This window comes from Mustela erminea, chromosome 6, assembly GCF_009829155.1.
Source record: "Mustela erminea isolate mMusErm1 chromosome 6, mMusErm1.Pri, whole genome shotgun sequence".
Lineage (NCBI taxonomy): Eukaryota > Metazoa > Chordata > Mammalia > Carnivora > Mustelidae > Mustela > Mustela erminea.
In genome coordinates this window covers 79808020-79835734 of record NC_045619.1, presented here as the reverse complement: position 1 = coordinate 79835734, position 27715 = coordinate 79808020, and the positions used below count along the sequence as shown (strand labels likewise).

At 37.2% G+C, this 27715-nt stretch overlaps 1 protein-coding gene across 5 annotated transcripts; it reads right to left on the bottom strand.

The window, feature by feature from the left end:
- Positions 1–27688, bottom strand: IRAK4 (interleukin 1 receptor associated kinase 4). Of its 5 annotated transcripts, none has more exons than XM_032347941.1 (12): positions 27582–27688; positions 19094–19263; positions 16634–16779; positions 15613–15795; positions 14542–14702; positions 13574–13638; positions 10566–10680; positions 10036–10145; positions 5333–5516; positions 3727–3789; positions 177–335; positions 1–48 (listed from the first exon to the last, which is right to left on the bottom strand). In XM_032347941.1, exons 2-12 carry the CDS (start codon positions 19252–19254, stop codon positions 13–15), a joined length of 1383 nt encoding a protein of 460 aa, XP_032203832.1. In that variant the 5' UTR covers positions 19255–19263; positions 27582–27688; the 3' UTR covers positions 1–12. The 5 variants fall into 5 exon arrangements, with proteins under 5 accessions (XP_032203832.1, XP_032203833.1, XP_032203834.1 ...); XM_032347942.1 differs by lacking the exon at positions 27582–27688 and adding an exon at positions 27102–27173; XM_032347943.1 differs by lacking the exon at positions 27582–27688 and adding an exon at positions 26551–26779.
- Between the last annotated feature and the right edge of the window lie 27 nt (positions 27689–27715).

Genomic DNA, 27715 nt, shown 5'->3' with positions numbered 1-27715 from the left:
TCCAGTAAAATTTTAAGAAGCTGTCATGTCTTGCAGCAGCTGTTGAACCTTTCAAAAAGAAAGACAAAAAAAAAAAAAAAAAAAACTGTATTAAATAATTGGTTTGCAATGTAAACTTAGAAAAAAAAGATGAACCCTACCTCCTTCACTTTTTAAATAAATATAAAAAATAGTACCTTCTTAATGTCTGGTCTCTTGTTTTTCTTTTCATGCAAGCATTGACTAGCAACGCAGTACATAGCTTCAATGGAAGCGGGATCAGTGTCATTCATCTTTGTATCAACATAGTCTTCAATTGTCTTTTCTTCATCTTCAATTTCTTCTTTAATATCTAGCTTTAAAACAAAATTGTTTAAAAAGATTTTATTTTATTTATTTGTCAGAAAGAGAGAGAGAGAGAGAGACAGAGAACAAGCAGAGGGAACAGCAGGCCAAGGCAGAGGGAAAAGCAGGCTCCCTGCTGAGTGAGGAGCCTGACACAGGACTCGATTCCAGGACCCTGGGATCATGACCTGACCTGACCTAACTGGCTGAGCCACCCAGGCATCCCAAAACAAATGTTAAAACTTCATCAGGAGTTTCAAATAAAAGTCAAAGAAATCAGAATGTAAATGGAATTATTTATTCTACTTCCTAATAACATATACTCATTTTACTATCTATTTTTATAAACTTAGTAAGAGTTAAAGATATACAGGAGAAACCCTATTTACTTATTTATTTATACATATATTCATACATAGATACATACACACACACTTTTTAGATACTATCAGCCATCTGCCTTCTAATTTTTGTATTTACGTTGCTGAGTTAAGGGCTCTCATATTCCCAATAGCAACATTTACTAGGCGCTCAGGGTGATTTGCTCCCCTTTTTAAATTTTTTATTTTTTATTTTTAGAGTGATTTGCTTCCTGATGTACTCCTGATAGAGCAATTCCAATTTCTGGACCCAGACTCCTCCTCCCTGCATCGGCAAACTTCTCTATAGGTACTCAAATTATTGAATAGAAGTGAAAAAGACAGAAGGAGAAAGGGGACAGGGCCATGATAAAAAAGTAATATATAGGGAGAGAGGCAAGGACTATGTGGTGGGATGAAGATGAGGATAAGGATGATGTAGTTGGTTGAGCAGTGGCCCTGAAATCAATATGTCCAAGTCCTAATCCCCAGAATCTATGAATATGACTTTACTTGGAGAAAAGGTCATTGCAGATATAATTAAGTTAAGCATTTTGAGATAAAGTCATCTGAAATTACCCACATGGGCCCTAAATTCAATGACTAGCATCTGTCTAAGAGACAGAACGAGAAGAAAACAGACACAGGGAAGATAACGTGACCAGAGAGGCAGAAATTGGAGTGAGGTGGCCTCAAGTCAAGGAATCCAACAGCCACTAGAGGCTGGAAGAGGCAAGAGTCTCCCCCAGACCCTCTAGAGGGAATACGGATGGACCTTGACAACACCTTGATTCTTACTTGATTCTTACTTCCAGAACTATGAAAGAATAAATGTCAGTCCCTTTAAGTCTCAGTTTGTGTTAATTTTTTTACAGCAACCCTCGGAAACTAATATGAAAAAGACTATTGATATGAGGTCAATTATAAACTCTCCAGAAACTCTTCCAAATGTATTTTGAAAGCATTTGAGTGATGGCTGAATCTAGTGATACAAAGCTACTTTGAAGGGTCATTCCCTTTTGGTTATACTTATGATAATATCTTATTAGTTTATAGTCCTACTGCTTTCACACGTTAAGAATAAGTGAAAGAGTATAGTCTTCCCTAAGGTTTTATGATTTTTCACTATTATGTGGTCATGTGTAAAACTTAAGACTGAGATGGATTCTGTGTTTTTCTGGATTTCATACTTACTCAAACCACAGGTTTGAAGCTTTTATAACATTTTAAAAGTGGAATAAGTCTCAGGAAAAAGGATTTAGACCTTTAGACAGGTGGATTTGCTTAAAAATATAAAAAATTACAAGGTAGAAAAAAACAGAGTTCTTTTTCTTTCCCTCTCTCCTCCTGTATTTTTAATGCACACACTTTCTCTGTATAATCCAATCTATATCCAAAGCTTTATCTATGCCTGACACTAATGGCTCCAAAATTCTATCTACAACCCACGCTTCTGTCTTGATGCCCAACACCCAATGGGACAGATAACTTTATTTCTTGATGAGGACAAAGTATCACTGTGTACTACTATAAAAAAAATCCAGATATTATGCAAATAATAACTTTCACAATAATATTATGTTGTATAAATATACTTCAATGTGAAATGTTATATAACAAGTAATACTGCATTAATGCATATCCAGGGAACCACGGAAGGTTTTTTGTTGTGTTTTGTTTTAAGATTATTTATTTCCTTCTTTCAGAGAGCGAGACAGAAAGAGCCTGAGTAGGGGGAGCAGTAGGCAGAGAGAGTGGGAGAAGCGGGAGCCCCTCTGATAAGGAAGCCCAATGTGTGGCTTGATCCCAGAAACCTGCAATCATGACCTGAGCCAAAGGCAGACACTTAACTGAGTGAGCCACCCAGGTGACCCAATGGAAGATTTTATAATGTATTTATTAGAAAGGGACACCAGTAACAATATTATAATATATAGATATCGTACTTATTGCTTTTCTTAAAGTGAAAAATGGCACCCATCCCTTGAGCAACAATATCATACCCTTTGACTTTCTAATCTCCACTCTGGTTTCTCTTCAGATCGCATAAATCTTTCGCCTTTTACTAATCTCCATTCTAGGGGAATAATCTGTTATACATATAGTATCTGAATTTGTCTCACTGGTTTGCCTCATTAGAATACATAAATTAGAATAAAGTCAGCATAGTTATTATACTAGTTTTAAGAAAAACTTATTCATGATAGTAAATAGTTTTTTTAAAAAAAGATTTTATTTATTTATTTGATAGACAGAGATCACAAGTAGTCAGAGAGGCAGGCAGAGAGAGAGAGGAGGATGCAGGCTCCCCGCTGAGCAGAGAGCCCAATGCGGGCTCAATCCCAGGATGCTGGGATCATGACCTGAGCTGAAGGCAGAGGCCTTAACCCACTGAGCCACCCAGGCACCCCTTCATGATAGTAAATATTTCTGAAATCTTTACATTATAAAAGGTTTCTGAAATTTTTTATTTTTATAAAAAGACCCTCCAGGTTCTTAAAATTTACTATATAGGAAAAAAAAAGGTAAGGCAATTTTCTTATGGTTTTAGCATTCAGTTCGTCTATTTATATAATTGCCAATGAGTGCCTAATAAATACACAGGAAATTTTTTTCTATCATAACTTTATAAATAAAATCCCATTAGGGAAATGAATAGAAAATTCTACTAGCAATTCCATTCTGATACAAATCTGAATGGAAGCCATTTTGTTTTCCCTCTCTGAGCTTAAAAGCTGTTAGTAATCACCCTGAAAGTAAACAAAATAAAAATATACTGTAGAAGACCTAAAAAAGTCATATAGTTCTATTCCGGTTTTACCCAGCACATAGAATATATGTGACTTTTCCAAGCTTCACAAATACTTCATGGCAGAGCTGAGATTAGAAATATGTGATGCTCTTTCCATATGCCACTTTATAATTGTCAATGAAAAGATTGCCAATAGAAAAAGACATTGCTAGATGCCAAATTTACCCATACAAATTTAGATTATAAATGCAAAGAGAAAGGGCTGGAAAAAATAATAAATCTTTCAGTTACCAATAACTGAGGTTCACGGTGTTCATCTACAGCTGGAAGTCCAGTTATTATTTCTAATAAAACCTATGAAGACAAAAAAAAGTCCATTACTATAATACTCAAGACAACATTTGAAAAGAATATGGATCTTTTTGTGGTTTTTGTTTTAAATTAACTTTAAATTGAAGAATATGGATCTTTATTATGAAATCTGATTAATCATTTCCATACAATGCATTATGCCTTTTAGGCATTAAAGCAGGAAGGACCGGACACCTGGGTGGCTCAGTCCATTAAGTGTTCAACTCTTGGTTTCAGTCCCGATTATGATCTCGGTGTCCTGGGATGGAGCCCCGTACTGGGCTCCTTGCTCAGTGGGGAGTCGGCTTGAGAGCCTCTCTCTCTCCCCCTTTGCCCTCTTCCCCCCATTCATTCTCTCTCTCTCTCTCAAATAAATAAAATATAAAAAAAAAAAGAAAAAGAAAAAGCAGAAAGGACATGAGTTGGTCTTCTCTCACCACCACTTCTTCACAGAAACCCTGGGTTCTACCAATCCCCACAAGCAGTACTTTTCTATTAGCAACTTATTAAATAATCAGCTCCATTCAATATGTGTTCTGGACATTCTTTCTCCTGTCTTGCAGGGGACTCTTCACAAAAATAATTTTCTCTGGGTTTTAGAATATATTATTTTCTAAATTTTAGGCATATCTTACAATTCTGTGCCTTACTTTCACAGTGCTGTGAAGTTAAATTTCCATATAGGAAACATATACGCAAAAATAAGATGAAGTAGAACTTGATTTCTCCAACCACTCCCACTCACTCCATCTTAAAAGTTATTCGGAACAGACCAGTATATCAGAAAATGTCAAAGTGAATGTCTTTTTAAAAATATTTCATTTAGGGATGCCTGGATGCTCAGTGGGTTAAAGCCTCTGCCTTCGGCTTGGGTCATGATTCCAGGGTCCTGGGATCGAGCCCTAAAACAGGCCCTCTGCTCAGTGGAGAGCCTGCTTCCTCCTCTCTCTCTGCCTGCCGCTCTGCCTACTTGTGATCTCTGTCTGTCAAATAAATAAATAAATCTTTAAAAAAATATTTCATTAAAAAAACATGACATTAAAAGGTGTGCTGTATGACATGGCTTGTTTTATGCACTTATTTTTTTTTTTAAAGACTTTTATTTATTTGTCAGAGAGAGAGAGAGCATGTGCACAAGCAGGGGGAATGGCAGACAGAGAAACAGGCTCCCCAGTGAGCAGGGAGCCTCATGTGGGACTTGATCCCGGGGCCCTCGTATTATGACGTGAACCAAAGGCAGATGCTTAACCAAATGAGCCACCCAGGCATCTGTTTTATGCACTAATTTTATGTAAGCTTCATACTATTTCATGAGGATAGTGTAGTAAAAAAGTTATTTCTTGTAGTTACTTCAGAAATCCATTTTAAAAAGTTCCACAGATTTGGAGAAGCTTTTATAATTTTATCATTTAACTAGGGTTAAAGTAAACAACACGTGCATTTATATAAGAAAGCTAAGCAAGACAGGTATTCCAAAATATTCTAATTCAATTTCACAGTTATAGCCAAAATGATTATTTTTAATAAATACATATGTGAAACTCACCACACCAAAGCTATAGATATCAGATTTGGGTGTTATTTCTCCTCGGAGAGCCTCAGGTGCCATATAAGCTGTTGTTCCCACAATTCTACTAGTCATGACTGTCTGGGAAAACTTCTCAGAAGCCCGTGCAAGCCCAAAGTCAGATATTTTGGCTGTGAAGTCTTTATCTAGTAAGATATTTGCACTGAAAAGAAAAAAAATATTTTTCTTTTCAAGCAAGTCAAACAGTTCATATTTATATACATACAGAACATATGTACATAGTTACAGATTATACCATTTTATAATACATATCATAAAAACCTGAAATTCATACAAATAAATCTAGTTTCAGATTAAAGAAAGAAAAGATCTTTTTCTTTCCCTTTTTGTTTCTTGAGGAAAAATTTTAGGAGAATAAAAATGAAATAAAACTGTCTACATCAGTGAGAGATATTTTCATTATTTCAAAGTAATTTATCACAGGGAAAATTTCCCTCGGTCTCCTAAAGCACCATTCTTATTCCTTTCCTAATATTTCTCAACTCACTTAAAAACAAATTTCTAACCAAAGTGTCTCAATTATTAATTTCTCTATTCTTCTTTTTAAGTTTTTAATTTTAATTCCAGTACAGTTAACACATTAACAGTTAACAGTTAATATATTAGTTTCAGGTGTTATTATTATTTTTTTTTGGTACTATCTGAAATGTTGCAAAGAGGAAAGAACATGGTTAAAAGGTCTTCATTTATTCACTACAAGCATTCGCTCATACATGCATAGTTGCATTCAATAAAATTTTTATCAAGGAATCACTATGTATAATAGTATTTAAGCTCATTCTTGCATGGAGGAGGGATTTTCAAACCTTATCTATGAAAAAGGTACATAAATAATTTTTTAAAAATCCAATAAATACTCCATAACGGTGATATTAGGTACAAAATACTGAGGGAACAACCACATGCCTGTAAGAACTGGAGAAAATTCTAAGGAGAGGGTGAACAGTGTGCTTAGCCTTGAAGAATTGTTACAAGGTGAGGGTTAAATGAGGGGATAAAAGCCATTTCAGGCAAATAGAGCAACATGTGCAGAGTGATGAAAACATAAAAACATATGATCAATTTCAAGAAACTGGTGCCAATGAGGGGTGCCTAGATGGCTCAATGGGTTAAGCCTCTGCCTTTGGCTCAGGTCATGATCTCAGGGTCCTGGGATTGAGCCCTGCATTGGGCTCTCCGCTTAGCTGAGAACCTGCTTCCCCCTCTCTCTCTGCCTCCCTCTCTGCCTGCTTGTGATCTCTCTCTGTGTCAAATAAAGAAATAAAATCTTAAAAAAAAAAGAAAGAAAGAAATTGGTGCCAATGAAACATGGAGAGAATATGAACTTGATCCTGTGAGAGCAGGATGCCAGCAGAAGTTTTCATAGTAAGAAATTCGTGCTATTAGACTTGATTTTTTTTTAAAGATTTTTATTTATTCATTTGACAGACAGAGATCACAAGCAGGCAGAGAGGTAGGCGTAGAGAGAGAGAGAGAGAGTGTGAGAGAGAGAGAGAAAGCAGGCTCCCTGCTGAGCAGAGAGGCCGATGCGGGGCTCGATCCCAGGACCCTGGGATCATGACCTGAGCCAAAGACAGAGGCTTTAACCCACTGAGCCACCCAGGCATCCCTTGATATTTTTTTTTTTTTTGAAGATTTTTATTTATTTATTTGAGAGAGTGTGAGAGAGCACGCACAAGCAGGGAAGGGGCAGAGGAAGAGAGAGAAGGAAGACTGCCCACTGAGTGAGAAGCTCGGCTTGGGGGTCAATCCTACAACCTTTGGGATCATGGCCTGAGCTGAAGGCAGACGCTTAACCCACTGAGCCTCCCAAGTGCCCCTAGACTTGATTTTTAAAAAACATAATCTGGTGGTATAGTAGTGAATAGTTGAGAAGTGGAACAGACTAGGTAAAGACTGACCAGAAAAGCTTGTATTAAAGCAAGTGAGAGATAGTGAGAGTCTGGATGAAGAAAGAACACTGGAAGAAAAAAAAGGAACTGAGAATTTTGAGGCACATTCAATGAACTTTGTAATGAGTATGATGCAGGGAATGAGAAAGTCCTTAGCTCGGGAGACAGGAGGAATAGTGACTTCATTTGACCAGGAAGGGAACATGGGAAGAAGACTTCGGTTTGGAAGAGAAAATGAATTTAATTTCTGGTATGTTAACTTAGAGGCTTCTGTGGGACACAGAGACAAGGTGTTTTTGGTATGGAGATACTAAAAATATAGGATCGGAGGCTGATGATACAGATTTGATGTCACCCACATATAGATAGCAGGTGAAGTCAATATAATGTCAGCAAGAACACTTTCTGGGAACAGAAGAGACAGGAGGTGATAACAGGAGGAAATCCACCAATATGTAAGGGATGAGAGACTGTGCTGTCCTCTCATCTATGGCTTATCCCTTTACTTGGACTCCTTCCTATGTTCTCAAGAACCTCACTCCATAAATTATTTCACTTCTCTCTTCTATTTTATCATCTTCCTTTTCCCATAGGCATAAAAGCACACTTTAGTCTCTGCCATCTTAAAAGAAGTTTCCTGAATGACACAGTATTTCCAGTAATCACCCTTCACTATCTAAATACCATAAAAGACTTGTCTACACTCACATTTCAGTTCTCTAGCTCCCACTCTCTCCTCAAATACATCCTGAATTCTGCCCAGTTTCTGTGCGGAAGTAGTGCTCTGTAAAGATACTAATGCTCTTCAGAGCACTAACCAAATGGTGATTTTTCAGTCCTCACCCTGACCTCTAAAAAGCAACTGACATTTTTTTTTGACTAGTCTGTTTTGGGAAATACTCTCTTTCCTCATTTTCACAGATACCAGGTTCTCATCTGAACTTTCTGTGCCTACTTTCTTAGATTCCTTTTTGAAATCATTCTCTTCTATTTGGCCATTAAGTCTTAAAGTTCCTTAGGACTAAATCTTGGGACTTTTCCTAATCTCTATCTCTCCTTAAGAGACTACAATCATATAATAGGTCTTATCAACTGTATGTAATTCACAAATTTATATCTTTAGCTCAGACTTTTTCAGCTCCATATCTGTATATGACACTAACATTTCTACTTCTATAAATTTTATTTATTTATTTGACAGAGAGAGAGAGATCACAAGTAGGCAGGGAGGCAGGCAGAGAGAGGGGAAAGCAGGCCCACCGTTGAGTAGACAGCCCGATGTGGGGCTCAATCCCAGGACCCCAAGATCACGACGCGAGCTGAAGGCAGAGACTAACCCACTGAGCCACCCAGGTGCCCCTCCACTTCCATATCTTAAAAGAATCTTAAACACAACATGTACAAAAGAGATTTCACATTCTCAACCGTCAACCTAGTCCTCTTCCAGTGCTTTCTATGTAAGTGAATCATGCTACAATCATCCCAGAATGCAATTCAGGAAGCTAGAAATCCAGGAGTCATTCCTGACAGGTCCCTCTTTCTGATCCTTCTGCAGCCAAGATATCAGCACGTCCTCCCATCTTATTTTTTTTTTTCAAGATTTTAAAAATTTATTTGAAAGAGAGTGAGAGCAAAAGAGAGTGAGCTGAGCAAGTGAAAGAGGGCATGAGTGGGGGAAGGACAGAAGGAGAGGAAGAAGCAGGCTCCCTGCTTGGGGCTTTATCCCAGGACCCAGGGATCATGACTTGAGCCGAAGGTAACCGACTGAGACACCCAGCACCCAGTCCTGCCATCTTAATCTCTCAAATCTGTTCACTTCTTTTGATAATGAACTGCTACCACCACAACTTCTGTAATAGCTTCCTAACTAGCCCTTCCTACAAACTGTTCTCTACACTCAAATCAAAGGGATCTTCTCCAAACTTAAACACGATGCCACATCTCTTCTTATAATTTTTCAGTGGCATCTAATTACATTTATAATAAAACTAAAGTCCTTACATTAGTCTATTAGATCCTACAGGTTTAGTTTCAGGTTGACTTCTATAATTTTATTTTATATCAATCATTCCTTTAATTTCTGCATTTCAGTTATACTGTATTCATTTCACTTCCAAAAATTTATCTATGCTTTCATGTTCCCTCTCAATACTGGTCTTAAAAATGCAGTCCATTCTGTCTAGAATGATTTTCTCCCTACCTTCTGTAGTTACCTTCAAATTGTGCCCACTTATTTCCTACTCATTCTTTGGATCTCTGCTAAAATAGCACTTCCTCAGAAAACTCTTGTTTATACTAATACTGTACATTAAATACTATATACTCCTTATTAATTTTCTATTATTAGTGATAATTTGATTGATTTCAAACACTACAAGTGCTACTTTTGCTAACTATATTATCTACAGTGCCTAGCACATAGTAGGTGCTTAATTAATATTGGTTATTTATGCAAGAAGAAAATTGAAATGCACCCATGAAGGATGACAGTGATTCAGAAAACAGTGGTGATCCAGAAAATAATTTTGACAAGGCAAAAGCAGTCAAGAGAAACAAAATGCCATGCTATTCAAAAAAAGATCATGTAGGATGAATACTAAAAATAGCTACGTGGGTTTCGAATAAAGGAGATTATAGATGTTTTAATGAGAAGAGCTTTCAAGGAGTACTGTAAGTTAAGACATGCATATGAAATTTGAATAGAAAGAATGAGAGCAAGTTATTCTACGAAGATGGTTTTCCAAAAACATTTTTTAGAGCAGCATTTACCTTTTAATGTCTCTATGAATATGATGGTTTTCATGTAAAAAGCTGATGCCATTAGCTGCATCTTGAGCAATCTTGCATCTCATATGCCAAGGGAGTGGTGGAGTATCATCCTTATGAAGTAACCAACCCATTAAAAAAAAGGATAAGAAATCTATAGAAAATATATAACAGAACATTTTTACAAGCAACTACTGAAAATGATATTATATCACCGAGAATTTGGGATTGTAATTTTTAAAAATTGTCCAAAAATAATCTCTAAGTAAGATCAAGTCTGAGTCAGCATTTTTATTTGACAATAAAAATATATAGGAGCACCTCCAAAGATTTGTCTTGACTGGTAATTTTGTATTTAAGATTATCACCTTACAGAATAGCAATCCCAGCTGTTTATCTATCAACCATATAATTTTCAAAGAGCAGGAAAAATATTAAGATTAATGTGGTTTAAATAATTTTGTAACAAGATGAATATTAGTATTCCAATACATAAACAGAAAGCCAAACAATCTGATGAACAAATATCTTACCAAGCAAGACAGCCTGTCTAGCAATGAGCCATTGGGCATATAAACATAGACTAAGCAGAGGTCATCTCCATCACTTGAGAAACCAAGCAGTTCTACTAAGTTCTCATGTTGACACCTACGACAAATAATTTGCCACTCAAAATTATTATGACACATACATATATTCAGCTGTTGTTTGGAGGTTATTCAATTTAGAGCTTTAACAGAAAAAAAGCACAATAAAATAATGATATGCTATATATATTATGATACATATGTTTATAACGTTTGTTTATTGTAGCCATTTACAATTTTCTGTAGTTCTTTGTCAATACTGATCAACATTAGAAAAAAATCCTTTTTCTATTTTATTTATTTAAGTAATCTCTACTCCCAGCATGAGGTTTGAACTCACAACCCTAAGGTCAAGAATCAAATGCTCTTCTAGAGCAACTGAGCCAGCCAGACACCTACTGTTTCTATTTTATAGTTGAAGTTCAATAATTTAGAGCTTTGAAACTTGTGATAGTTTGGTTAAGGATTGGCCTAATAAATACCTTTGTGCAGTACAATTTTCAATGATAGTTTTACAGGAAAGATTTCAAGAAGTCTGTTGAAACTGCTATGACGACCCTTTCAAGAATTTTCTAACATATCCAAAGCACTGACTTATAGACATTTGATCTCTAACTACATCTAATTTGTATATTGTTGATCTTTAATGATATCTTATTATTTATGACCTAATTTGAGTTTTATCTACTCGAAAGGAATAAAACTAAAGAGAGCTGAACTATAACAAAACCTTAGGTATTTGTGGTAGAGTAGAAAGAAAACTGGGCAAAGTCCTAAGTTTAAAGTTCAGCTTTGCCACCGCCCCCCGCCCCCGATATTTGACTTATAGGCCAAATTAACACTTAACAAGTTAACATCTCACCAAGCCTCAGCAACTTCACCAAATGTGGATAATAACCCCTATGATGTAACATGGATACTGTGAGAATTGAACGAGCAAATAGATAAGAGCCTAGAAATATACTTCGAACATGATATGCATTCCATCTAAGTGCTTACTCACTTTGTTGATATAAAATCATATAAAATTCTGGGATTTCATGATTTCAAGTGAGACTTTAATTGAAATCAGTCTATCCTCATAAATATTTTAAGAAGTGCAAATTAAAACTAATAAGTACTCTATTTTCCATCAAACTGGCACATTTTATTTATTTTTTTTAAGTGGCACATATTAAAAACAAGTAGGTAACATTTCCTGAGTTCATACTATATAGAAGGCACTGTGGTAAGTGATTTACCTGCTCTGTTTTATTTAATCCTCATAATAACTTAATGAAGTATACACTATTATTATCCCATTTTATAGATAAGAAAACTAATAGTTAAGAAACTTGGCTGGGGTCATTCTGCTGGTAAGATCCAGAAATTGGTACTTATTAAGAAACAGTAAGAATATTCAATGGTGGTAAAGTAGCAGTGAAATTTAAATTGTAATACATTGCTGATAGGCATGTAAATTACCATAATTTATTTATAAGGCCATTTGGACATGTACTTGGAAAGTTTTTAAGAAGTTCATACGTTCTGAACCAGTGATTCTTTAGCATTCTACCTGATAAAATAAGCAGAGTTGCATTTAAAGATTTATATACAAGGAGATTTAAAGGAACTTTAATTTGTAATGTTGAAAATTAGAAACAAAACTAGGAGGGTACTGGTTTCATAAAATATAATCATATATGCTGAATAATTAATTCAGCATATAAGATTATATATGTAAATTAAAACTAATAGACTAACAAAATGTTTTAAAATTATTTTTAATGACATGGGAAAAAAGCTACACACACATCATGAAGCAAGTACCTCAAAATATTAGCCATGGCTCACTCTGAGTGATATATTTAAGAAATGCTTTTTATTATTTCTCTATTTTGAACAAATTACTTTTAGGATTGCAGAGTGACAGGGGGAAAAAATCCCAAAAGAAAGAGGCTTTTCTTTTTTTTTAAATCAGTGTGCATTATTTTTACTATGACTGAATTAATTCCAGTCTATTATTTCTATCTTGAGGTTAAGCAATCACAATTCGTAATTTATAGCAGTGAGTGTAATTGAGTATAAAATTGGTAAATTTCATCAGGATTCATATCAATAATGTTGTAAGGTGACAGATGGGGACTATACATATTGTGGTGAACACTGAGTAATGCATACAACTGCTGAGTTGGCATGTTATACCTGAAACTAATATTAACATTGTATGTCAATTACATTTCAGGAGTAAAAAATAAATAAATTTAAGAAAACGAAAAAGAAAAAAGCTCAGGCTCTGGCATCATATGTGTATGTCCATAACTACATTTCTGTAGGGATGGGATACAGGTCTGGATATGAAAAACAGAACTGATTTTTTACTGGCTATGTGGCCTTGGGCAAGTTACATAATTTTTCTAAATATCATGGAAAAAAAAAAGGTAGGGGAGGCTATAATAACTGTTATGAAATTAAATGAGACCAGACACATAAAATACACTGCACTACAATTATCAGAATAGAATCCTGATTTGTTTCTCTCACTCTTCCTGATGACAGCCAATGTCTTTTAAGACATCCATGTCTTCTAAGGATACTGGCACACAAATTTTTCCTGGTTTAGGGCTGTTAATATATCTAAGGGCCAATAATTCTGTATTTTTTTTTTTACCTCTATAACTTATTTCTCATGAATTCTGGGAGCCACAAAGATGATAATGGAAGATAGTTGAAATTCTTTGGAACTTTGCTCTGATGTAAAGTAACAAGTGAGATTTAAGCTTCAGGCATGTGAATATATGTAGTCACAGACTTGCAGAATCAAAATTCCTTCAATTCCTCTCATTTAAACCCTTTAGTTTAATTCTACATATCTGGAAATATCACTAGTTCATGGCACACTCTGGGTGAGAAACCAGGTCTCCTACTCCTTGAGCTGCTCTTTTCCACTCTACTATGTTGTCAAATTAACTTACTTTGCCATAACTTTTATTTCTTGATCAAACTGCTGTCTCAGTTCTTCAGTACTAATGTCAACCATCTGAAAAATAAAAGAATATATAATACAATACAATAACCTCAAAGCTCTTAAAGCTATCAGGAGATGCAAAAGATGGCCTGGCTAATCTTGCTTTCTTTAAAATGTAAGGCATTTTTCTCCCCATTTTACAGAATAACTGAGAACTAGAAATATGAATGATTTGTTCAAAGTCCCATGGCTAGTTAGTGGAAGGAAAAAAACCCTTATAAGCCATATAACCATAAAAACCTCACTGAGTTACTATAGAAACAAAATGAAATAATATGAGAAGCATTCTGAAGAAAACATTTGTTGTAACAGAAAACATAAGCAAATTTGAAGGGAAAAAGACAAATAAAATCTACAAAATATTTGTAACATATATGACAACAGGTGACTATCTTCATCATATAAATGTATATTATATGGATATTTCTAGAATATAATAACAGAATTATAATATAACAAATCAAGTACATGGTGAACAGTCTAGGAGAAATGGGAATGAAGGACTTAGACAAGAATTTTTTAAATCTTTTTTATTATATTTTTAAGCTTATTTTTAAATGAGAAAAGTAACATAAGAAAGTTGTTTTTACAAAATTTTCTTAGTATCTTCCCATTTTCATCTAGATTATGCATGAAGCACTATGTAGAACGGGGCTTCTTAACTTCATTTTGTGAATCTTCTGGAATTATATGTATACTCATATGTGTATGCCCATAACTACATTTCTGTAGGGACAGGATCCATAGCTTTCAACAGTTTTTTAAGTGTTAAGAACTACCAACTTAGAATGATGTTTAAAAGAAAACACACACTGAAATAATATATTTCCCAAAGATTAATTTAAAACTTACAGTATAGCACACCAGGAAGCAACTTTTCCTTTAATTCTTTTTACTCCTAAACATATAACTTACCGCTGCAAGTTTCTTCACTGCTACAGTTTTGTTGTTCACGAAGCCTTTATATACAACTCCAAATCCTCCCTCTCCCATCTTGTTGCCACCAAGAGAAATGGGTCTCTCATCAAAGTTATTTGTGACATTCTTCAATTCATAAAATGAAAAATTGTGAAAACCTATAATGTCAATAAAATAAGAAAAAACTACTTTGATAAAAAAGATATTGGTTTTAAGAACCTTAATATTTTTTCAATGTGATTATTTCATATATATGCAAATATTTACAACTTTGGATCAGGTGTGATAAGAGAGAGTACAGCTATCTTTTAAAAATAAAAATTTAAGCTTCATCTTGAAAATTCTGCCTGGTGATCCTCCACCCAAAACTCTAGTCACTTATTTTCTTTATAAAATGACCCTCTCTTGCGTGCTTGCTTGCTTGCTTTTAATATTTTATCTATTTATTTGACAGAGAGAGAGAAAGCACAAGCAGAGGGAGTGGCAGGCAGAGAGAGAAGCAGACTCCCCGCTGAGCAGGGAGCCTGATTCAGGACTGGATCCCAGGATTCTGGGCTCATGACCTGAGCCGAAGGCAGACACTTAACTGACTGACCTATCCAGGTCCCCTAAAATGACCTTTTCAAGTTATATAAATATTTACACAATTTGTCATACTTCTGCAGTTGTTTGTATGTCCTATTGCCTGTATTCACTGATAACACACTGACTAATACAATGATGATGGTGCTTAGTAACTCAGGAGAGAAAAAAAGAAAACCCCCAGAAGAGCTATGACCAGGGCACCTGGGTGGCTCAGTCGTTTAACTGTCTACCTTCAGCTCAGGCCATGATCCCACAGTCCTGGGATTGAGCCCCATGTCGGCTCCTTGCTTAGCAGGGAGCCTGCTTCTTCCTCTCTCTCTGCCCCTCCCATGGCTTGTGTGCTCTCTGTCAAATAAATAAATAACATCTTAAAAAAAAAAAAGCTATGGCCAGTGTGCACACAAAAAAGGAGAGATTGATTTCAAAGCAACTTTGGTTTTAATGACAAACCCACTAGCAGAAAGCACTGCAAATGTTACTTACGTGTATCACTACCTTCTAAACTTGGATTTTCTGGACTTGAGGAGTCAGGTGGCATAAAATTTTGTTCAAGATTCTGCACAGGTACCACAAATGTCCTGTCTTTGCCACAGAGAGGCAACTGTTTCTGCTGAACTGTTACAGCTTCATTAGAAGGTAGTATATTAACTGTTTTGGGAACAGCATCTGCCAAATGAAGTACGATACAAATTGTCCTTTCATAAGAAAAAGTGTTTACGAAAAAGTTAAACTAGGAACTCAGTTCATTTGATGTCATTCCCATTTCCACAGATTAAACCTCCTTTTCTCATAGCACACACAAGAAGCTACCTAGTAAGAACTTGTACGTTTTGGATAAAGATGAATAGAGAAGGTAAGGTGGTATTTTCAAAAAAATCTACGAGCCAACTATATCAGAAGCACTGAAGTGTTTGTTTAAAAACATCGGCCTTAACCCAAGTCAAGAATTCTGATTATGAGGTCTGGAATAGAGCCAGGAATCTACACACAAAACAGTGAGAACTACTAGTGTAAACGGCATCAAAGGGAAAAAATAAGGTTATGAGGAAGGCATCTAGACAGTGACCCAACAGAATACAACATAGGGAAATCACGGTCACAGATCCCATTGGAGTAGAAGTTGAGGGTGAAAAAAAGAAAGAGCTAAAACAAACAAACAAAACCAACCCCCAAAACAAAACACTCCCACAAATCACAAAAACCCCCCACAAAAACCCAAAAAACTAATTTCCAGCCTTCTAAACTTCCTACTGGCACAAAACTCCCTGACTTGAATGGTGGGCTCAGACCCAATCATGAAGCCTCTATCTCCTTAGTGGCAAGTCCGCAGTGCCTTATGTCTAAGGTGCTTGTATGAGTTAGGGAGCGTGGAAAGAATGAAAAGCAGTCTCAAATGTAAGGCTCATCTACCAGGAGAAAAAAGTAAGAGTAAGGAGACATGTTCCTATTTCTGCCACTTGCCTTTCCACCCTAGTTGTTGATGTCCTACTCATACTCCATTTACCTGGTAGCAAAAGACTTGCTGCGGCAAAAAACTCATTTTGAATCAAAAGATCCACAAGATCACCAACTGTACAATTTGTGGTGCCCCAGTCAAACAGTAATTCACAAGTGGGGCTTTTTCCAGTTTGAAGTAATGCTTCAAATCTCCTTAAAAGCAAGTGACAAAAACCCAAAATTAGTATGAAATAGACTTCACTGAAAACAGGAATTATTCCCCCATGCTCCCGCCTCGCCCACAGTACCTCCTACAGCATTAAAGGAGAGGGGCAGCAGGAAAACTAGCAAGAATTACAGAGAACCAGGAAGATAGGCAGAAGGGGAAAAGATGCTGAAGGTGATGATCCTGTAAGTTAACATACACTGAATACTTACTGAGTACCTGCTCAGGATGCACCCACATGAACTCATTTAATTCTCAAAGATACTATGGATACAATACTCATTTATTAATGAGAAAGCCAGGTGTGGAGAGGTCAAGTAACCAGCCCATAGCCATACAGCCAAAACACAGTATTTAAACTGAGATCCAAATTCAGCTGTCTCACTTGACATAAGGGTGTGCTCTCAACCTACTAAACTGAATTACTTCCCTACCTGTTTTATGACTCTGCTAGCCATAGGATTTTTTAATAAATCATTCTCCTTCATGAAACAGACTACTATGCATAAACTTGGAGAATTATTCCTTTGATCCTTACTATATTTCAATTACATTAAAGGAAAAACAGATTAGTTTTTCATTCTTCTTCAAAAATTCGTTTGAAAAATTCGTTTGAAAAGTAACGTTTAAAAACTTAACAATTTTTTTCTGCTTTGCCTCCAAATTTTTTATGTTGCAAAATTTCAAACTTACAGAAAAGTTGTAAGAATAATACCATGAAAAACTGTTTCCCTTTCACCTAGATACACCAACTGGCCAGTGGATAACACTTTGCCACACTTGTATTTTTGCCTTCTCCCTCTCCCCGTGTGTATGTGTGTGTGTGTGTGTGTGTGTGTGTGTGTGTGTGTGTGTGTGTGAATGCATACATGTTACAGTATAAGCTAAACACCCTGTAGAATGTCTCATAGTCTAGACTTGTCTGGCTACTTTCTCATGATTAAATTCAGGTTAAAAATGTTTGTTAAGTGGGGCACCTGGGTGGCTCAGTGGGTTAAGCTTCTGCCTCTGGCTTGGGTCATGATCCCAGGATCCTGGGAGGTGTATTTCAGATTTTTTTTCTTTATAAAAGTACCTTTACCCTTCATAATTCATAAGTAACCTGTGAATAATTCTTCGAAATCCTGTGCATATCTTGTTCATCAACAACTTTTCATCTTGTGGTATTAGCGACGCTGATGAGTCTTGCATGGGTGATTGTAAATTGGTAACTTTTTATAAATCTTTCAATAATTATTTGCCACCATTATTCTGTAGAGAAGAGCTTTTTCTCCTCACCAACATTGCCTCAGCTATTCTCTAAAAGTTTTTAATAGTAATCAATAAATTATCTTTGAAAGTTGCTTTCAACTTAATCTGCCTCTTTTTAAGATTTTATTTATTTATTTGTCAGACAGAGAGAGGGAGAGAGAACACAGGGGGAAGTAGCAGGGGGAGTAGCAGGCTGAGGGAAAAGCAGGCTCCCTGCTGAGCAAGAAGCTGAATATGGGACGTGAACCCAGAACCCTGGGTTCGTGACCCGAGTCAAAGGCAGATGCTTAATGGACTGAGCCACCCAGGCATTCCGAAACCTAAATTTCTTTCAAGTAATTTAAGATGTTTATCCTTCATATGAGGAAATGTTTCCTGGAAGGACTAAGATGGGAGTTAAGGCTTTGTGATTTTTATCAGGTTAATGCTGAAAATCACAAATTAATGTCTTTTCTTCTTACATCCAAACACAGATTTGGGGCTGAAATTTGGGTTGAAATCACTGACAAAAATAAAATCTGTACACACATTTTATAGTAAATCAAGCAGAGGTAAACAGAGATGAAAATGAGATCATCTGAAGACAGTGTTGTAAAATCCTCACTAAGATCTGAGGCTTCCATTTACAGATGTGTATATTTACAAGCAACTTTAAAATGTCAATTTGAAGTACACTGTCAAGGGAAGTAGAAATTTACACACTTAGATTTTTACTAGAGATTCTTATAATACCCTTATGTTCAATCTGGATGTGACAAGTGTGAGGCTGAGGGAAATTTCTCAGCTTGCTAAACAGAAAACTAGAGCAAAAGTGGGAATCTTGATTCTAACCCAAAAACTTATTTTCAAGATCACAACACTAGCCTAGCTGACATAATGGAGAAAGAACCAAAAATTGCAAAAATGGAAAAAAAGAGGTTACTTATTAGCATTATTTTCCCCTGAGAGAGTTTTATTTTCTGAATTGCAACATTAGATGATATTTATATCTATTAATCATTCTAGATTGTGATGTAAGAATTTAAAAAGGAAGAGAATTTTATACGTTACCTTATGTGAAACTGATTGTATCTATCATCACCAGATGGCTTTTTAATAGCTACCGCTAACTTCTTCCATCCTTCTTGAGGATCAATAAAATCTGACAGCTTCCTAATTAGTCCAAGATTGAGGCAGCGCACATATGTGGAAGATGTTATGGGTTTGTTCATCTTCTATTCCTAAAATACGGAAAATTCTCATTAAAATTTTATGGTAGTTTTAGGGATGACATCTGTAAGCTTATAAATCACATTTTGCTACAATATGTGAAATGTCAGCAACTGATTACACCATAATAAAGGAACACTAATTGATATTCTTTTTTTTTTTTTTTTTAGATTTATTTGACAGAGATCACAAGTAGGCAGAGAGGCAGGCGGCAGAAGAAGAGGGGAGCAGGCTCCCCGCCGAGCAGGGAGCCCGACGTGGGGCTCGATCCCAGGACCCTGAGACCATGACCCAAGCTGAAGGCAGAGGCTTTAACCCACTGAGCCATCCAGGCGCCCCAACTAATTGATATTCTAAGAAGAAATTAAAATTGTGGTTTATTTGTCTAATTGTTGTCTGGTCTTACTTTTTTTCTCCACCTATAATTATCCATGACAAATTGAAGAATTATTTTTCTGATATTTCTGAAGTGCAATTTACACAAAGAAGTGAAAAATTCACTTTTCAGAAAATTCCTGAAAATTCAGAAGATATTCAGGAATCAGTTCTATTCATAAAATATTTATTTTTCAATTAAAGATATTTTTCTCAATCAGTATTTATTTAAACATTTGCCAATACTCTTGGGTAGAAGTAAAACAATGAAATAACTAAAAGATATGGTAAATAACTAACTTTTCCTACCACTTTGAGTCCAACAGAACTGTCTGATAATAATTCATTCCCTACTAAGCCAAACCCTGTGGTTTACCACCTTAACTACACTCCAGAGAAAACCTTTATTTCCTCAGTCCCCTCTTTCTTTTGCCACTCCACCCTGGAGAGTGACAGCCAGGGATACATTTCACAATTCTACTTGTACACAGGCACTCCTGAATATAGGTATAGAGAATTAGATAGCTGAGCAGAAAGGTATGAACACAAATTTATGGAGACCCTCTTTCCATGTAGCCTATACTGCTGTGAATCCTGTTGCCTTTGCTCATTGTCCTTAGTGACTGTTTCATGCCTTTACCTCTCTCCATGTGGTTTTATTTGACCTCCATGCTTCTCATTCTCAGCAAGTGGCAGCTTTCGTCTAATTAATCAAGACAGGGATTCAGATATTCTTCTGTCAATTATTCTCCTTATTCCCTCTGTACTTTTATCTTTAAAATGTAACATAATTAATTTTTGGAGTAAAGGATATATTTTTGTGGTACAAAATTCAGAAGCTATAAAAGAGTAAAAAACCAAAATGTCACCCTGTATCGTAGGCTTCCATATTTGTATTCTCTTCTCTTTGGCCTTCTTTGACCACCACATCTAAGTAGGTCTATCTGCCTTCAACCCAATTATCTTTCACCACTGCACAATGTAATTGTAATCATGTATTTATTTGCTTGTTTATTATCTGCTTACCCCTTTAGACTGTAAGCTCCATGACTCCATTTCATTTATTAATAGATAACTACTGATTAGCAACTTGTACATATTGCTGGTAAGAGTTAAGAATGAATGAATTTGTTGTTGAGTACCATGCTAGGTGATTCATATATTTCACTTAGTCCTTACATTGATGAAGGCAATTTTAATATCTTTACTTCACAAAGACAGTAAATGAGAGCTGGACTTGAACTCATATCTGACTCCGAAATTCATTCCATAGGTCCCTACTTTAATAACTCAATGCACTGTTCAGGTCACTCTCTTTTCTATATAAAAACAAGACATTTCCTTTCATTTATTCATATGTTCAATGTATGTCAGGCTCTGTACTAAGTGATGGGAGCTACAGAAAAGAGAAAAAAATCTTTATTTTCAAGCTTCTCAGACCAGCAGAGGATATGAATAATTACAGTGACTGATAAATGTTCCAAGTTGTGTGTGCAGGGTGTGGAGGCCCAGTAAGAATGGAGCCAAGGCAGTCTGAAGGAAACATATCAAGACAGATCTGGGTGGGGAGAGAGATTGGAAGGATGAGTGAAAAGGAATGAGGATCAACCTAAAAGGAAATTCCAGGCAGTAGGAATAGCACCAAGAACATTGATTACGCCCAGGCAAGGAGTTTGATCTCTGTCTGTCAAATAAACAAATAAATAAATAAATCTTTTAAAAAATATATTTATATATTTATTTATTTATTTAACAGGGAGAGACAGAGAGATCACAAGTAGGCAGAGAGGCAGGCAGAGAGGGAGAAGCAGGCTCCCTGCAGAGAGGGGGAAGCAGGGTCCCTGCTGAGCAGAGAGCCCAATGTGGGGCTCGATCCCAGGACCCTTAGAGCATGATCTGAGCTGAAGGCAAAGGTTTAACCCACTGAGCCACCCAGGTACCCCAATAAATAAATAAATCTTAAAAAAAAAAAAAAAGTACTGATGAACCATGGAGGTAAGAAGAAAACTAGGACAATAGCATAGCAGAGATTTCTAGAAAAGGGGATAAGTTGGTATATAAGACCCAGAGAGGGCCAATAAACACTGACGAGTGTGTTAGGTTTGGAAGTGGGTGGCTTAATAAAAGTTTTAATGGCTCAGTGAGTGAATGGTAAAAATGCATTTTCTAAGAAATATGGCTTTGAAGGGAAGGAGGGGGAAGGTATGAGTTCTCAAATTTGGTCTCAATGACCTTTACACTATTAAAAATTTCTGTAGAATCCAAAGAGTTTTTGTTTATGTTGGTTATATCTACAAATAATTACCTTATTAGAAATTGACACTGAAAAATTTAAAAATTACTTATTCACTAACTGATTAAAAATAAGGAATATACTACATGTTAGCATACATAATATATTTTGATAAAAATAACTACATTCTCCAAAATAAAAAGAAGAGTGACATTATTTTATAGTTTTGCTAATCTCTTTAATATTCAGCTTAATAGAGGACAACTGGATTCTCATATCTGCTTTTGCATTTACTCTGCTGCATTATACTGATTTGGTTGACACATATGAAGAAAATCCATAGAGTTGGAAATGTAATTTTAATACTCTTTTCACAAAGTAGTAGATACTTCTCTTTGACACTATAGTGAAACTTGATAAAAGAGAATTTCCTAACAGCTGCAATGTGAAATCTGAAACTGTATCAATGAACTTTGTTTCATTAAAATCTGAATGAATCTCTGAATTCTGTACTCTGAATGAATCTTTTACCCATAAGTGATTTTGACTCTATGAATCTCTTGAAAGAGACTTGGGGACCCCAACCACGCCCTTAAAACTCCTGGTTTAGGATTTGTTTTAAGAGTTAAGCTTGGTTGAGGATAGTCAACAGAGTATATGTAAAGATGTCAGCCTTGAACTGAAGGAAAATTTTTCTTCCAAATCTAGAAAGAGGGGTTTGGATACAGACATATTTGAAGGGAGAGGGAGAACTCCCACACAATGTTATTTTCTTGGTGAAGCAGGAGGTGAGGTCACCTAGTGCTAGGTAAAAGAACTGCCCAATCACCTTGAGGGTCACTGGGCAAATGCCTATGATTTCTTTAAGCACAATGCAAAAGGCACTGTTGGCTTTCCCTGAGAGTCATATCTTTTGCTCCAAACTGTCACCAGTCATTCTTCTAGTATAATGATTAACATATTTTATTGTTTATGTGTCTGCCTTCTCTTTTAGATGGTGTGTTCTCCTAAGCAGAGACCCAACCAAATTGGGCTTTAGTAACTACTTAAAATATTGTGTTGAGTGAGAGAAAGACTTTTTTTTTTTAAATTAAGAAACTATATCTGCCTATAGACTTTGCAGTGGCTCCATTCACATTATTTTTCTTTATTTACTCAGATTTCTCTCCATTTTAAGAAGTACCATGTGATTGACAAAACTAGTAGAAGGAGGACTGCTTGGTAATCCTAAAGGCTAGAACTAAATTACAAAAAATTGAGAATAAAAAGTCTGTCTTAGTGAAAAGAAGGGCCATCTGTACCCCAATGTTTATAGCAGCAATTGCCACGATCACCAAAATGTGAAAAGAACCAAGATGCCCTTCAATGGACGAATGGATAAGGAAGATGTGGTCCATATACACTATGGAGTATTATGCCTCCATCAGAAAGGACGAATACCCAACTTTTGTAGCAACATGGACGGGACTGGAAGAGATTATGCTGAGTGAATAAGTCAAGCAGAGAGAGTCAATTATCATAAGGTTTCACTTATTTGTGGAGCATAACAAATAGCATGGAGGACATGGGGAGTTAGAGAGAGAAGGGAGTTCGGGGAATTTGGAAGGGGAGGTGAACCATGAGAGACTATGGACTCTGAAAAACAATCTGAGGGTTTTGAAGGGGCGGGGGATGGGAGGCCGGGGTACCAGGTGGTGGGTATTATAGAGGGCATGGATTGCATGGAGCACTGGGTGTGGTGCAAAAATAATGAATACTGTTATGCTGAAAATAAAAAATAAATTAAAAAAAAAAGTCTGTCTTAGGACCAGGAATAAATTCAGTACCTTTCCTATACACAGATTTCTAGCAGAGGGGACAGCATAGGGCTACCAAAAAAAAAAGGAAAGCCTCTGACAACTCCTCTTTCTATATATGTCTGTAAGTTCTAAATCTCAGAATTTAAAATTTTACTTTAAACACACATTCATATGTCACCACACACAAATCTGGAAGAATATGCACTAAAACATTAACTGTGATTATCTCTTGATGGTGATTTTTAGGAGAGTTTTGTTTTCACTTGATTTCTGCATTTGCAATAAAAAAAATAAGTTACTGTAGAGAAAAAATGAAATGTATCACTTCTTTCAAAGCATTCAAGACACTGGGAGTTGGAGAAGAGAAGTGAGTTGGGAGAAATTGGAGGGGGAGACAAACCACGAGAGACTGTGGACTCTGAGAAACGAACTGAGGGTTTTGGAGGGGGACAGTGGAGGGGTAAGCCTGGTGGTGGGTATTATAAAGGGCACGTATTGCATGGAGCACTGGGTGTGGTGTATAAACAATGAACTTCGGGACACTGAAAATAAAATAAAATTAACTAAAATTTTAAAAATTAGTGTGCTTAGGATTAATATAAGTAGAAAAAGATATATTGCTTACAAATAAATAAATAAATATCTTCATGACTTTTCTCATGCCATTAATTCTCATGGTGACCATTCACATTTTCAAATAAGACAACTCAGACAAGAACAAAGATAAGATGATAATTGAGAAATATACTAAAACAAAAGTTTCCTTGTGGAAATCAATACTTCTTACTCATATAGATGTTCTCAAAAAGACAAAGTACTGTGCCCCAAATGGGAAATAAAAGATTTTTGTCAAATGAATTAATGAGGTTTTAAGACTGATTCATTAGCACTCTGATCAGAGGAAGAAAGTATAGAGGGGAGGAAGAATTTGCATGGGCCTGGGTTCTAATGAAGCTCTTCCACAAGCCAATTATGACCAGACTTAATAACTGAATTTCCTTGGATCTTGTATTTTTAATCTGTAAAATAGAGATGATAATACCTAAGACTTGCTGTAAGATTTTAAACCAACAAATGCAAAGCGCCTATCACTTATTAGGTGATTTTTTTTAAAATGTTGGAATAATTATTTTATGGCAGAGTTATTCTTATATAACATTTTTTTTTAAAAGAAAAGAAATGTGCAGATTTGTATTAAAGCTCAGTTTTCAGAATAGCAGTGAGGGGCTACTGACAGAACAGAAATAAGAGGTCTGAGAATATAGTTAAGCTTTTCAGGTAGCAGCAGTCTTATTTTATTAAGCACACCATTTTTAATATATTTATAACCTCCCTAAAATACACATTCCCATGCTTTCTTAAGTGAAATATGCTAGATAACCATTATCTTTATTTCTGGACAACTCAGTACCAGCATTATGGGCAAAAGCTGGTGACACTTTTGGACCTATTAAATTACATAGGGCTGCCCTTTTCAAACTAGGATATGTGTTGGTATGCTGTATATTAAAAATAATACATAATTCTCAAGCATGGATTTAATTCACTCTAAGTAATTTAAAATGCTTTGGAATATATATATATATGTATGTATACATATATATATATATTTTTAAAGATTTTATTTGACAGAGAGAGACAGTGTGAGAGGGAACACAAGCAGAGGGAGTGGGAAAGGGAGAAGAAGGCTTCCAGTGGAGCAGGGAGCCCAATGTGGGGCTCAACCCCGGGACCCTGGGATCAGGACCTAAGCCGAAGGCATACGCTTAATGACTGAGCCACCCAGGTGCCCTTGCTTTGGATATATTAAAAATATATATAGGGGTGCCTGGGTGGCTCAGTGGGTTAAAGCCTCTGGCTTTGGCTCAGGTCATGATCTCAGGGTCCCGGGGTTTGAGCCCCACATCGGGCTCTCTGCTCAGCAGTGAGCCTGCTTCCCCCTCCCTCTCTCTCTCTGTCTACTTGTAATCTCTGTCAGATAAATAAATAAAATCTTATATATATATAATGTTTGGATGTATTAAAAACATAAAAACATTGTTTTTCAATATTCTGAAATATTGAATATTGAAATAAATCAAATATTTACTGAGTGTCCACTTTGTGCTGGATATTGATTCAAGTTCTTGGAGAAAAAGCACTAGGAAAACAAGGAAAAAAAGAAAAACCGAACTCATGGAACTTATATTCTAATAGACGAAGACAGGCAATAAGCCAATAAACTCTATACTAGGCTAGATGATGCCGAATGGAGTGGACAAAAATAAACAGAGGAGTTTCATTTTAAAACAGGGTAGTCAGAGAAAGCCTCAGTGTGAAAGTCCCCTGTGATTAGGGGTCTCAAGAATTGGGAAAGTTGGGCGCCTGGGTGGCTCAGTGGGTTAAGCCGCTGCCTTTGGCTCAGGACATGATCTCAGGGTCCTGGGATTGAGCCCCACATAGGGCTCCCTGCTCAGCGGGGAGCCTGCTTCCCTTCCTCTCTCTCTGCCTGCCTCTCTGCCTACTTGTGATCTCTGTTTGTCAAATAAATAAATAAAATCTTAAAAAAAAAATTGGGAAAGTGAGACACTGGGATATCTGTGGGCGAAGTTTTCGGTAAAAGGAATACTAAAAACATAAAAGTCTTTAAGTGGGTTCACTGAGAACAGCAGGGAGACAGTAAGTCTGGGGAGGAAGGTGCAGGAAAGTGGCAGATTAGATGAGACCGGTAAGGCACCAGGTCTCCTAAAGCTTTATAGCTTTTGTATTGATTTTGTGTATCCGCTGAGTGAGAGGACGGCGGAGGCTTCCAGAATAGGAGAGAGAAGCTCTATACTCAGGTCTTAGAAAAGACACGGGGGCTGCTGCTGGGAGTAAAGGATACTAGACCAAGCAGAGAAACAGGAAGAGACCAATAGCAGAGGACACCAGCGATCCAGGCGGGAGGCGCTGGCGGCTTGGACCAGAGCGGTCGCAGGGAGGGGGCAGTCCCAGGATGCTGGGCAGTTTCCCGAGAAGAGCAAATAGAATCCCATGTGCAGAAATGAAGGGTGAGGAGGCTGCGCCAAGGTTTCCGGCCTGAACGATTCTGGACATGTGCTTGGATGGAGAAGGCTGTGGATGGAGCAGGTCTGGCCCGCAAGATCAGGAGCTTGCCCCGGAGAGGTAGAGGTAGAAAGCAAACTACAAATGCACGTTCAGCACGAGAGCGTAAAAGACATAGAAACTTTCTGACAGATCTTTTCCAGGATTACCCCCAGACAGGAAAAAGGCAGACTTGAATATGCTCTCCTCTTAGGGCTCCTGGGGCAGACAGGGTTTTTTTCCGGGCAGTAACAGAGCTCTGGTTCCCAAATGATCTCTCCCTTTCTCAGGGTCTCTTTATAACCCCTGTGTTGTCTCTCCTGCTCCAGGCAGTCGGGCAATGCTTTCCCCATCTGACAATGTGCGGATTGATCCTTACCCCCCTCTCCACTTTCTGATTTCCGGGAACGTGGAAGCCAGAGTGACAAGCTGCGCGGAACCTCGCGGAGGCCCAGACCGCCTTCCACGCGACGAGCATCTGGGCCCGGAGCGGGCCTTACTTCCTGGTTCTCAGGGCAAGGAATTCATTTCGTAAACCGGTTCCCGCCACACACCGCCCCGGAGTTGCGAAAAACCTTGACGCGAGGTGGGACTGAGCCCCAGAAGGACTCGGAGCCGCCTCTCCAAGCCCTGGCTTCCTCCTCAGGTCGGATGAACTGATCCTCGCGGGAACCCACCCAACCCACCCTGGAGCAAACTGTGCCCACACCCCCTACTTCCTAACTTTTCTCATTTTGAAGACAGAAGGCGGTTTTTCTTCCGAAACCGTCCTTCAGCAACTCTGGGGCGCAGGGATGGAGACCGGAGCGCGGGCCGCGGACGCCCTGTAAAGAAGACGCGCAAGGCGGGAATTCCTTACCTGCCCAGTAGCGGGGCGCCAGGGCGGCCGGGGCACCGCCCCCGCTCAGCCGGCTGCGGAAGAACCCCGGCTTCCGAGAGCACCAGGACGGGGTGGGCCCAAAATATTAGTCCCCGCCCCAGTCCCCGCCCCAG

Bases quoted from the DNA above. Each gene is read 5' to 3' on its own strand.
- IRAK4 (XM_032347941.1), bottom strand. From the start codon at position 19,254: ATGAACAAACCCATAACATCTTCCACATATGTGCGCTGCCTCAATCTT. The intron at 10,146-10,565 runs GTAAGATATTTG...TTACTTCATAAG, and splicing joins TAGACAGGCTGTCTTGCTTG to GATGATACTCCACCACTCCC. The intron at 336-3,726 runs GTAACTGAAAGA...TTTGTTTTAAAG, and splicing joins ACCGTGAACCTCAGTTATTG to CTAGATATTAAAGAAGAAAT.